The sequence below is a fragment of the Stegastes partitus genome, unplaced genomic scaffold (genome assembly GCF_000690725.1).
Source record: "Stegastes partitus isolate 25-593 unplaced genomic scaffold, Stegastes_partitus-1.0.2 Scaffold409, whole genome shotgun sequence".
NCBI classification, from domain to species: domain Eukaryota; kingdom Metazoa; phylum Chordata; class Actinopteri; family Pomacentridae; genus Stegastes; species Stegastes partitus.
In genome coordinates this window covers 352,476-364,724 of record NW_007578140.1, presented here as the reverse complement: position 1 = coordinate 364,724, position 12,249 = coordinate 352,476, and the positions used below count along the sequence as shown (strand labels likewise).

At 40.9% G+C, this 12,249-nt stretch overlaps 2 protein-coding genes across 3 annotated transcripts in view; both read left to right on the top strand.

Moving 5' to 3' along the window:
* Nucleotides 1-8,012, top strand: part of nup214 (nucleoporin 214) — a 66,523-nt gene extending 58,511 nt beyond the window's left edge. The window contains exon 36 of the mRNA XM_008285574.1: nt 8,000-8,012. Within this exon, the coding sequence (XP_008283796.1) occupies nt 8,000-8,012 (13 nt within the window). The remainder of the gene's footprint in view (nt 1-7,999) is intronic.
* Nucleotides 2,328-9,563, top strand: LOC103359979 (probable lipid phosphate phosphatase PPAPDC3). 2 transcript variants are annotated; one of them, XM_008285578.1, is made up of 3 exons: nt 2,328-2,734; nt 2,882-3,678; nt 8,000-9,563. In XM_008285578.1, the coding sequence occupies exons 2-3, from the start codon at nt 3,144-3,146 to the stop codon at nt 8,386-8,388; spliced, it is 924 nt and encodes a 307-aa protein (XP_008283800.1). In that variant the 5' UTR covers nt 2,328-2,734; nt 2,882-3,143; the 3' UTR covers nt 8,389-9,563. The 2 variants fall into 2 exon arrangements, with proteins under 2 accessions (XP_008283800.1, XP_008283799.1); XM_008285577.1 differs by having other exon boundaries at nt 2,328-3,678.
* Nucleotides 9,564-12,249: the final 2,686 nt, after the last annotated feature.

The following is a 12,249-nucleotide window of genomic DNA, read 5'->3' as shown; positions in this document are numbered from 1 at the left end:
AGATTTTTTTTTTTTTTACACCTGATATGTAAATTAATACCTTTTTCTGTGATTTTACTAGATATTATCTGTCATGAGAAAACATGGCTTAATTCAACAAAGCATGTGTTGGGAATTACCTTTTCAATTTTAAACAGCAGTTGTGTATTTAAACACACGATATTTAAATACTGAAAGCAAAATAACGCAACTTGAAAATACCCTACACAATATAAACATTTAAAGCTCTTTCGAGCTCAACAGATTTGAGTTCTTATCGACTAGTTTGCTAGTTTGGTAGGATGGTCAAATTTCACTGCTAAAAATGACAAGCATAAGTTCCACACAGTAGCACAACATATTCCACCAACTGCATTAGAAGGTATAGCATAAATCCCATATATGAGTCAGTATTTTCTCTAATTCATTGCTATAGCAGAATTTAAAGACATGATACAGACCTTTATATGTCATTTGTTTTATGCTTGTTAGCCTCCAGGCCTCTCACACACTATCTCAACCCTCTGAAATTGTCCAGACATGTTGAGTAGGTAGAGGGCGGGGTTTTAAATCCTAAACTAAAAGTGAAGAAAATTAGGTTATCTGGTCAACTTCATTGAGTTTCTACAACTTGAATTTAGTTTTGAATGAACTAAGGTGGAAATGTAAGGTTAAATTACACACAATATTAAGTTGGTGAGTTACCAACATTGTCATTTTCACCCAGCTCATCAAAGAAATGTTTGCGACTTAAAAGGATTATTGAAATCCGTAAATTGCAGTTTTTATGTACCTTGGCTACATTAGCTTGCAGAAAACTGAAATTATTCGGTTTGCTGTATATCAGCTTCTAGGGTGAGAGCTTCTGTGTGATGTCAGCCTTTTTTTTGTCCTTATGTACATGCATGTGCAAATATTAACAGAAAATTCAGATTATGAGGACTTAAACGATTAGCCTGATTGGTTATGAAAACAATTGCCAAATAATTCAGTACAAATAATACTCAGTAATAGTCTAAACTCTAAAAAGTAATTCAAGGTCCCTTTTCCCACAACTTAACTACAGGCATGGTTGCAAGAAGCACACGATCATTTCTGAGTTTAGATAAAGCTTTTTAAGGTTTAAACATTGTTTAGTCAAGCTGTGTTGACATAATAATCTCAGTAATTTCATCTACCTAATATCGTGTTTAATTTAAACAATGCAAAGCTGCAGTAAATTAATAAAAGTGGCTTGATGATGTAATTTTTCTTCACCATAAGTTCAAGATTTCAAATAGTCTGAACAAATATGAATCAAAGGACAATTCAAGACATTTAGTTTCTTTTACAAATAAGAAGAGAATATCTTCAATAATTCCGATTATGTCTACGGAGGCTATAGGCCTGATAATAGAGTTGACAGAATATGTTGTGTAGCTACTACCAGTGGTGCAATTTGGCCATTCTACTCATTCATTAGACAAATCTGCTCAGCTCATGATGGCTTTTCATTTGTGCCATGGGGAGACATTTATTTTTGCTTATTTGTGTAACTGTAACAGCTGTTTGAATTTTCTTTAGCAGAGCCGTCTATTGGCCTGACTTATTGACTGAGTGTTGGTTCCATGTGACCTCTACGAAAGATTGCTTCAGTTAGAACGACATACTAACCAAACCGTGGGTCATTTCACTACCCTGCTTTTTATACCACTGTATGTTAGAGTTCACATGGATGTAGAGGTTGTTCCTCTTCTGCTCATGCAATATAGTAAAGATGAGTGCAGTAGCTGTATTGTTGTGTGCAAAATTAATTTCTTCTATTTGTGTGTTCTGCAGATAAAAGATGAATTTAACAGAATAGTTGTTAGAAACTTTTTTGGCCAAACTTGACCACTGCAACACAAAACTGTTGGACACAGTGTCATCAAGGGGCGGAGCTACAGGAGTGAGGATCTGATTGGAGCAACTTAATTTTCTAAATACCTTCAACTTAAATAAATATATCTATTAGCACATGGCACTTTTAACCCTCCTATTGTCTTTGGGTTCAATATGACCCCATTCATTGTTTCAGGTCTCTAAATAAGTGATTGACATACTTTTTTTCCTGTTTTATTTAAAGAGCTATTTACACATAAACTTGGGAAACAATTTTAATTCTGATAATTTTCTGGGGGTTTAAATTGCTGGGCTCAAATTAAACCCAAGGATAAAAGATGTCAGTCAATTTGAAGGTTAGGGTTGAAAGTTGATTTTAAATAACATGAAAACACCAGTTTGATCAGCTTGATTTTTATGAGTAATCAACTAAAAAACGTGTAATACCAATTATTAAGTCGTGCTGATTCAATATACCGGTCATTCTTTTAGATAAATCATTTATTTCTCACCTTTTTATTATCATTTTTTCCTTTGTTTACATGCTTACCAGCGTGCTAGCACTCTAAATGTAACGTGGACTCGGTGCTCATCCTGTCGCTGTCTGTTTAAGCACCTTGGAGAACTCCGCTCCGCAGCGCAGCGCAGCGCAGAATCGTGATCGTGCGTAAACTACGTCAAATCCGCACGGAAGAAGCAAAAAATGCTGCACTGACTGGAGCTGCCTCGTCTTCATCTTTTGTTGCTGCTTTCAGCTGACTCCATCGGGGTTTTTTTTTGCTTTGTTTTGCCTGCGTCGCTTTGTTACTGGAATCCTTTGGATATCAGATTGGTGATGGAGGCTGTGTGGAGCCTTTAGAGGGATGTTGCATGGCTCGTTTTCATCCTTCGCTCGGTAAGATGATGTCTTGCGTATTTCTTGCACATTTTCACTCGAGGCTTGTTTTTTCCACACGCAGTGGAGCACCTGTTAGCTGTGTGGTTGTGCTTTTACTGAGGCGTTACGAAACGCTCATGTTGTTATTTTGTCTCCATGCTGTAGATCGAGTTTCACTGGATTGGCCGAGGCACATGCCATTCAATACACTGCTCCTGCCCTGCGTGGTATAAACAGCATGGACATCGCACATTCCAGAGGGTCTAAATATATCTATTAAGGCCACAGGAGGGGGAGCACTGGTGTAGGGGGGGTTTATCCTGGGACGTTTCACTGTCGTGGTGAACTCGCACCACTTGAATTATCTTTTCCGGAGATTGACAATCGGTTATTGTGCCCACGGAGGAGAACTTGGCCCTGTCCAAACATGCCCTCGAGTTACAACGTGAGATCCAGGGCTCGGGAGAGAAACAGCGTCCTGAGCAGACCTGAGTTCATGTCCCTCAACCATCAGCCCCTCCGCGGCGGCAGCAGCAGCGGCAGCAGCGGCGGCGGCGGCGGCGGAGGCGGCGGCGGTGGAGGAGGAGGCTCCTCTGAGAGCCGAAGCAGCTCAAGACGACCGGGTCAGATCAAGCACCAAACAAGCCAGCAGAGCGAGGAACCTACCGACAGCGGCAGCAAGGACAGGAGGGAGTCCAACAAGATGCCAGAGGAAGACTGCATGCAGCTGAACCCTTCTTTCAAGGGAATCGCAATGAACTCCCTCCTCGCCATTGACATCTGTCTGTCCAAGCGCATGGGGGTGTGCGCCTCCACGTCCTCCTCATGGGGAGGCTGCCGCTCCATGGTCGCTCTGCTGGCGCTCACAGGGCACGGCATCACGTGGATCATTGGCACTATCGTGTGTCTCACGCGGAGTAACACTCTGGCTGGACAAGAGGTCCTAGTCAACCTGCTGCTTGGTAAATGCCACACAACACTCACCGAGCTCTCCAAAGCGTCAAGTGTGTAGCTCAGTGCCCAGAACGCACCATGCAGGAGTCATAGGAATGGCCTGCACCCACAATCTTGACTTGATTCACACTGTGTCTGTGTCAAAGGTTGACTTTTGCACCATTCTCTCTTCTGGCTTGTGAAATCCGTCAGCTGTGCCAGATGTTTCAGCAAGACACGTCTAAAAGTACATATAGTTTAAACCCAGGGGTGAATAAAAGTGTGACATCCAAGAGTGTGGGCAGCACTGTGTGACAAGACATGCTTTATTAGGTGTTTAATATGTCTTGTGTTACTGATTTAAAGAGCAGAGGGCAGGAATGATCTCTTTAAACTGCCCTTAGTAAAGCATCAATAAGTGATTTAGTAAAAGTTAATAAAGCCATTCGGAAAAGGCTTATAAATGTATTATAAAGTGCAGAAAGTGGTTGATTATTTACACATTATAATGTGCTGATTGACCCTCAGACGCCTTAAAGAAAAGATGCAAATACAGACTTTGCAAAAGGAAAAAGTGTCAGTTTGGTTTAGTCAAGACAGAATTTAAAACATGAATATGCAGATGTCTTACCTTTCCAAGTCTCATTCATTATCATCATCTCATGAAGCTGATAGTTGTCAGAGACGTGTGGATGTAACTCAACAGCATCTTCATCCAATCTGTTCTGTGAGTTCTTGCACTATATTGATGTTTAAGAGAAGGAAATTATAAGCCACATGTCACTGCATGTTCCCAGTCCATGCAGTTTAATACTGCCACACAAAGTATTGCTTCAGAATTCAGTTTTTATTAAATTGTGTTACACAACTATTGCTCAAAGCCGAATGGATTCACTAGAAAGCATAATAACAGTCTTTATTTAAGGAGCTTTTTGTGCTCCGGGGGTCCAGACAGAAAAAGATTTCTGTTGTTGACTCAGTGTTCAGTAATTTCTGTACTAATTGGAATAACGTTTAATAGACTTATCCCTGCAGTTAGGAGCAGACTACAGCAGATTTCTGTTTTTTCAGAATGACTGGGGGACCTGTGTGTTTGTTTGTTCATGTGCACATGTACCCACACATACATACATATATATATATATATATATACAGCCTCGACACAAACACAGATTATTGACCAAAAAGCAACACAAATCTTCTGGCCGTGGCCACACTGAGCTCTGAGTGGAAGCCAGTAAATCTCTGGATTTGGGACACTGTTGTATTGTGTTTAGGACATTGTTTGGCACCAAATGCTTGTTCATTATTTGTTGGTGCAGGATAATTTCTAGTCTATTTAGGTCTGTGGGGAGGAAAATCTACGACCGACAGTGGGTGGGGAATGAATATTTAATGGTGGCTGAAAGTATGTTTTGTTTCCGTTTATCAGCAAAGTAATCAGCCATGGCTGGTCTGTCGGGGTTGGTTTGATTCAGTCCGCTGCTGCGACCACGTGGGCTGTGCCACGCAGGAATGTTTTCCATATTTTGAAAATGCAGTTTAGTCACATGATGGTTGGGGCTGTTTAAAAGACAACATGAAAGAAACTCAAAAAGTAGATCTTACTGTGCAGAGGAGGGTCCCATGAACGCCAAACGGACTCAGTTTAATTGAAAAAGTGCACCTCCATACCAACCGCTATAGATGCTGCTGAACTGCTATGGTGCTAATTAATCAAGCTACAGAAGGAGAACCTTAAAGTAATGTTGTACACATGAGCAGCTGCATAACAAGACTATGCTGTAAATCTTTACAATTAGACAAAAACCCACAATTAGCATCAACTTTTATATACATTTACTGCATTTATTTTCATCATATTTACTGTATATCTTCTGTAAGTTGATGAGACGTGCTTTAATTCATCAGCGGCCTCAGTTTCTAAGTTTTAAAATGTCCGATACAGCAACAGTTGCTGGCAATTAGAGACCCGCTCCTCAAGTATGCACATGTGATTGCAGCAATATCACTAACATCCCTATCCCCGGCTGTACAGGGCAGTGTGGTGCACTTTAATTGTCCCTCTCTCTGTGCTGTAGTCGAGGCCTGCACGCATGGTAACAAACAAGACACGACCAGGCCACACAGCTGTTGCCTTTAATTAATTTTTCATTACACGCTGGAAGAGCTAGCTCGGTATTTAGCATTACGTTACAAGAACCCGAGTGCATCACATTTCTTTTGTGTTGGATGCAACACTTTAGCAACACTGCAAGCATTAACTGGACTGTTGTGACAGACGTTTTCATGGTAATGCACACATGTGGTATTTCTACAGAAAACTGTGTCTCAGTTATGGGTGAGGAATGTCTATTTGAGATTTAAAGACAGTAAATTAGAACAGCATCCTTGAGAAAAATGACCCTGGGCTCCCCATTGTGTTCCACATGATTGTCTACAGGGCTGTGGACCAGGCAGCAACTGCCCTGCGAGCGCAAGCAATTAATTTTTCTCAGAATGATTTGCTGGCCTCAATGAGTGACAGTCGAAGCCAAGAGCAGAAAGCCGTAGTGCCGGTATTCCTTCATGCTACCTCGGCGCAGTGAGAAACAATGAGCATTGTTGGTTTCCTTCACAATACAAGATGATCTATGGCAGCCTGACCAATTATCTGTCCACACCTGCTGCACTTCTTGGAACTGGAGTTTCCATTCTCAATATAGCAGGTTCCCCTTGAGCAGTAAATCTGACTTCAGCACCAAGGATCCCACTGCTCCAAACTAACAACACTCCTTTGCGTGATCAATAACTCTCCTCCGACTGACCGACATATGACTTTAAACATGTTATTACGCCCGCGAGCACTGCGTCTGTGCCGCCCCGTCTTTGACAGGCAAGAACACAGAAACGCTCTTTTGTGAGTCCGCAGTGACAGCGCGCCCTGCGGAACACAAAAAAATCCTCACTGGGCAGTAATACAATCTGCCAGCACGAGAAATTCTGCAGGGTAAAAGTGAGGTTTGTTAAAGAAACACAATGACTCGGTAATTTTCCACGAATATCCCCACATTGCTAATGTGCTGATGATACTAAAAGCTAAGACAAATTGAGTCATCAGTGTTGCTCTAGTCAGCTGAAGGGCACCGCCATCACACTTGTGCTTACAGCTGATAATATGATGCGTCACTGCTTGGCTCACCTTCTGCTTCAGTACTTCTGACATGTGGACTGCTGTAGGGCCCTGCAGCAAAGGCCCCACATCTCATTGTCTGTTTTTACTTCTTTTTATTTTTTTTTACGAGCTTACCCACCTCTCCTTTGGTGCATCTTTTTAAAATTTTCACCTCACTCGCCTGCATTTAAAGAGCCGGGATGGAAGTCAAAATAAGGGTCCCATTAAAACAGGAGGTAGGCGAGCAGAATGAGAAGTAGGACAGCGCAACCAATATGTCAGATTATTTAGCGCTGGCTCGGTTTGAGTGTGTGTGAAGATGACAGACTTGAAGTGATGTTAAAGGTGGCCACGGTAGAGATATTTTTGGGAGTGCTACACAGTTATAAAAGGCATCTACAAATGTCTGGTATGTGGACCTCGGAGCAAATGCTGCTCACCATTGTAGGCCTTTATGGTTATTCTTGGTCACCAAGATATCTGTTTACATTTTTACAACAAGTTGTTCCCGTCCTAATGGGAAGACTCACAAATCTAACATGAACTCAGGACACGGAAAGGTTAGACATGAGTAGTTCCATTTTATCTGACGCTATACTCCCACTTCGCGACAGTTCAGGTGGAAATATTGCAGATTTTTGAGGATCAGTCCCACGAGTCAGATACTAAATCATTGCACCTTCTTTTCCCTGCAAGCAGACAGCAAAAACAGACAAACTAAAAAGTCAAACTAAGATTTAGATCTTTTTCTTTGAAATAACAAAGCTCGAATGTCCTGATTTTTTATTTTTTATGGACAGTGTTGTTCCAAACCTTATCTAAGTACAAACTAGCCCTGTCCACTGGGCCCATCTGTGAATCGTTGTACTGATCTTCTCTCTTGGCTTGGTTTGTTCAAATTATTTTCTGGCTTAAAGCAAAAAAGGATGACTTAATATGAACTTGTGTGACATACTTTCATTTTTCCGTCCTTCCTACACCACTAACCCTCTCACAATTTCTCATTTTTATCTGAGGAGTATAGAAAGTAATATGATTCACTGATAATGCCTCTATATTTAGGATTTTATATCAGGATTTTATTTGTAATGGAGTGGTTATGTACTTTTTTTTTACATAACCACCTCAATATTTCTTCCACCACTCATTATCCAGGTTATATCATGTCACCACATTCCTTTTTTTTTCTTTCATAGCCCTCATCCTTGATGTCATGACTGTGGCCGGGGTCCAGAGGCTGGTGAAGCGGAGAGGCCCCTGGGAGATGACGCCGGGCTTCCTGGACTGCGTCGCCATGGACATCTACTCCTTCCCCGCCGCCCACGCCAGCCGGGCCGCCATGGTCTCCAAGTTCCTGCTGTCCCACCTGGTCCTGGCCGTGCCGCTTCGCATCCTGCTGGTGCTGTGGGCCTTCCTGGTGGGCGTGTCCCGGGTGCTGCTGGGGAAACACCACCTCACAGATATGGTGTGCGGGTTCGCGCTCGGCATGCTTCACTTTAGCCTGATGGAGACTGTGTGGCTCTCGTCGAGCACCTGCCAGACTCTCATTTCCATCAGCACGCTCAGCTGGAGCCCCTTTTTCTGAGGGTTTTTTGATATGCTAGCACACGAGGCTTGTTTGATACTCTAACCTTGCAACATTGAGGACTTAGGTAGTTATTTTTTTTTGCAAGGGTCAGACGTTTTTATCGCGGGCTGCGAACAAAAGAAGCACTATTATTTGGATGCAGACTTGCATGTAATACCCAAAACAGGCAGGTCACAGGACCTTACAAGGCCTTCATGAAGCTTCTCAAATTCTAGTGCTGCAAGCCTTTACTGCTACTTAGTTTCAATCAAACAGTGATAATAAAGAAAGAAAAAAACACTGCAAACTAATCACAAATTTTCCTGAAAATGTACATGAACGATTTCGTTTTTTTTTATTATTATTGTTTCGAAAAAAGCTCGTACCATGTATCCACGATTTAACATGATTTCATATCAGAACTCTTAGCACCATTTATTTCTCTCTTCTCTCTTTTTTAATTTAATTTTCAGGATGATGAAATACTAAAATTATGTTAAATGGAGTTTGGTGTTAGGCGGTATTATTGGATGTAAAATTTCAAATATATAAAGCTGTTGCTGTTTGGATATCGTTCCTGATTGGCATGACTATTATATTTGTGTACCTCTTGAATTTCTTTTATTCTGATGTTTATCACATGTGAACTTACTTTTGGACTGCAGCTGAATTCAGCTGCTTTATCTGCATTTGCATCCAATTTTTTCTTACATTGCCAAGTATGATTTCCTTTAATGTGCCATTTGTGAATTTCTGAGTTTAAATCTTCTTTTTATAGCAGATATTTCTCTTCAGCTCTTTCATTAGAGGCTCGTCAGGTCTGCGCATTAGCCTAGCAGATGTTTATGGTTTGCCAATGACACCGATTCTGTGCCCCACTAAACAACTGAAGCGTGTCTGTGTGTGTGAGTGTGTGAGTGTGTGTGTGCACGTCACAACACAGCAAAAAATATCCCTTTGAAATATCAGTTGTCAGGCCTTTTTTTCTGAATGTGTTTTTTATGGACCTTTGAAATGAAGCCTGCTGGGTTTCTTTGGCAAAAAATATTTCTGTGCACCGATTTGGTACAGTTCAATATAGTTTAGTGTATATTAGTTAGTTTTGTTGGTTGTGTACAGGGATCTGTATATGATGTTTTTACTCTGTTGTTCCATCTCATTAATAAAACGAGGTGGACAGTCGGGAAAACGTGGATGCCTGTGTGTTTTATTATTCCTAAACGTGGCGTAAAGATGCCGATAACAGTCAGAGCAGTTTGTTTTTATGTTCATTTTCTGGATGAGTAGCAGTAGCTTACAAAACGTGGGTGTTTGATATGCACCAGTTCATCTACTCCATTTGTAATACAACAGTTTGCAATTAGTTTACATTCAAATTTGGGATAATCTCTGTATCACAAAGGCTGAGAACACTGGATATAATTTAATAAATGGAGTTTTTACATTTGTAGAATCCTATAGGAGGCATAGCTGCTTCCTGGTTGGCTTCAACAACAAGTTGTTTTGATTGCTTCCAACATCACATGGGCTGTGAGGCGTCACATGGTGCACAGCATCAGCAAAACAATAAAGAAGTGCGGTTCATTTAAAGCGATGAAGCAACTCTGACATACTCATTATTCGCTTTCCAGCAGGCGAAGCCTTCAGGGGCAAAGTGTTCCAGTGTGACAAGTTACAATATGGCAGAACGAACATAGTGAATGTATGAACAGTGCATCTCAAATCATCTGCTCAACCGTCTCTAATTTACTTGAAACTTTTTTATTATATCATAAACTAAAGACATTTATGATGGGAGTTGGGAAATTTTAGCTTGATCCATCCATCCATTATCTATACACCGCTTAATCCTCACTAGGGTCGTGGGGGGCTGGAGTCTATCCCAGCTGACTTAGGGTGAAGGCAGGGGACACCCTGGACAGGTCACCAGTCTATCACAGGGCTACACTTAGAGACAGACAACCAAGCACACTCACATTCACACCTACGGACAATTTAGAATTACCAATTAACCTCAACATGTTTTTGGACTGTGTGGGAGGAAACCAGAGAACCCGGAGAGAACCCACGCTGCACGGGGAGAACATGCAAACTCCACACAGAAAGATCCCAGGTGTCCTCACCGAGACGCGAACCGGCGACCTTCTTGCTGTGAGGCAACAGTGCTAACCACCGAGCCACCTTGCAGCCCATCAAGGAATTCCAAGATACAACAAAAATATTGGTCTAATGTTGGACAGCCTGATTTAAAACGGTCAGTATTGCAGATTCTGAATCAACACCACGATGAGAAATACCAGTGAAAATGGAAAACTTTAATCTTCATTAGTTCCTGAGATTTTATTGGTCAAATGTTTCCTCAAATTTCAATGTGTGAAAAAACAAGCTGAAAGTCAAGTTTTAATCAAAAATTCTATCTTTTTATGGAATGAATTATAATGAATTTTCCGGCAGATCAGAGACGGTCGAGCAGAAGTCGTTCTAAAAATTTCATGATTTGAGATGGAATGTCCCAAATCAATCTTTTCTCTCGGTTCTAAATCATTTAAATTAGATTATATAAATGCGTCATTTCACAGAAGGAAAAAAAAACTTCACATGAAGCCGCACTGCAGTATGCAAAGTAGGAGCTCACTTGACATGAGTTGTTTATCACCCGACAGTATTTCAGTATCAATATTGCCTCTTTATAATCTTATCTACACTGATATCCTTTTACGCCAAGTTGTTTACTTGACACAGATATCACCAGGCAGTGAACATACATGTGCTGCTGCAACAGTATTCTCTGACTGTCTCTAAGACGGTGTATCCCCGGTGCTTCTCATGCTACTTTCCTGTCACACCACTCTTACCACAGAAAATCTGACAGGAAACAATACCAATGAACTGCTGTGTGCTCCGAAACTGTTCAAAAAGCAGGAACAGAAACTGCTTGAAAAGAACACTGGCAGAGAGAAAAGTTTCCATCTCTTCTGGTGAAATTTTACGAGACAGAAAACCTTGTGTGATACCTGGTGTACTATGTTAGTGATCAAAATAAATCAGTAAATGATTGAGGAACATTTGGACCACATGACTGAATTTGGACCAAGCATCAAGACAGAAACCGTTGCCTCGACTAATGTTAATTGAAGAAGTTTTTAATGTCCAAAGCAAGATCAAATATGATACATTTGCTCCCCGAAGGAAAGCTCTTCATGCTTATTAGTGCCACCATCAGGACAAAGATTACAAGCGAACATAAATAATATCAATAACTAACATATACAAGGAGACAGAAATATCTCAGTGCCAGTGACTGAGCTACAGTCTGACTGTCTACTACAGAAGACTTTCTTTGTGACTTCTTCCCCCTTTAAACCCCCAAACTTGAAAAGCATTTTGCCTTTAAGAAAACTGGCAAAATGACACCATTTTGATCATTCATATCACATCATGAATCAAAACCATAAACTGCAAAAACAGGCAGAATCACTGGATTTTCACTTTTCAATGCACCTTGAACTATTCAAGCGTTTCAAATCATGATATTTCATCAATATCCCTTTATTCCACATGTCTCTTTTAGGTTTTACCCTAAAATAAACTATTTGCACTGACAAAATTCTGAAACAATGTGGTGCTCTTTTTCAAACTCGAGAAACCATTAGTGGCTCAGCTACAACCAAAAGTCATGTGACAAAAAAAATCAGGGACTTTTTGTCTGAACTGGGCTGAACTGCAGGCGGTGTTTACACAGAGCAGAAACAGAGACATGTATGGACATAAATTAAAAATCTGAGAAGTAAAATATCTTTAGTATGTAGAAATAAACTCCCCCTTCCCCCAGTATTGTTAACATCTGATGGCACTTGGAAAAACGTTGCACATGCTGAT

Bases quoted from the DNA above. Each gene is read 5' to 3' on its own strand.
- LOC103359979 (XM_008285578.1), top strand. From the start codon at position 3,144: ATGCCCTCGAGTTACAACGTGAGATCCAGGGCTCGGGAGAGAAACAGC. The intron at 3,679-7,999 runs GTAAATGCCACA...TTTCTTTCATAG, and splicing joins CCTAGTCAACCTGCTGCTTG to CCCTCATCCTTGATGTCATG.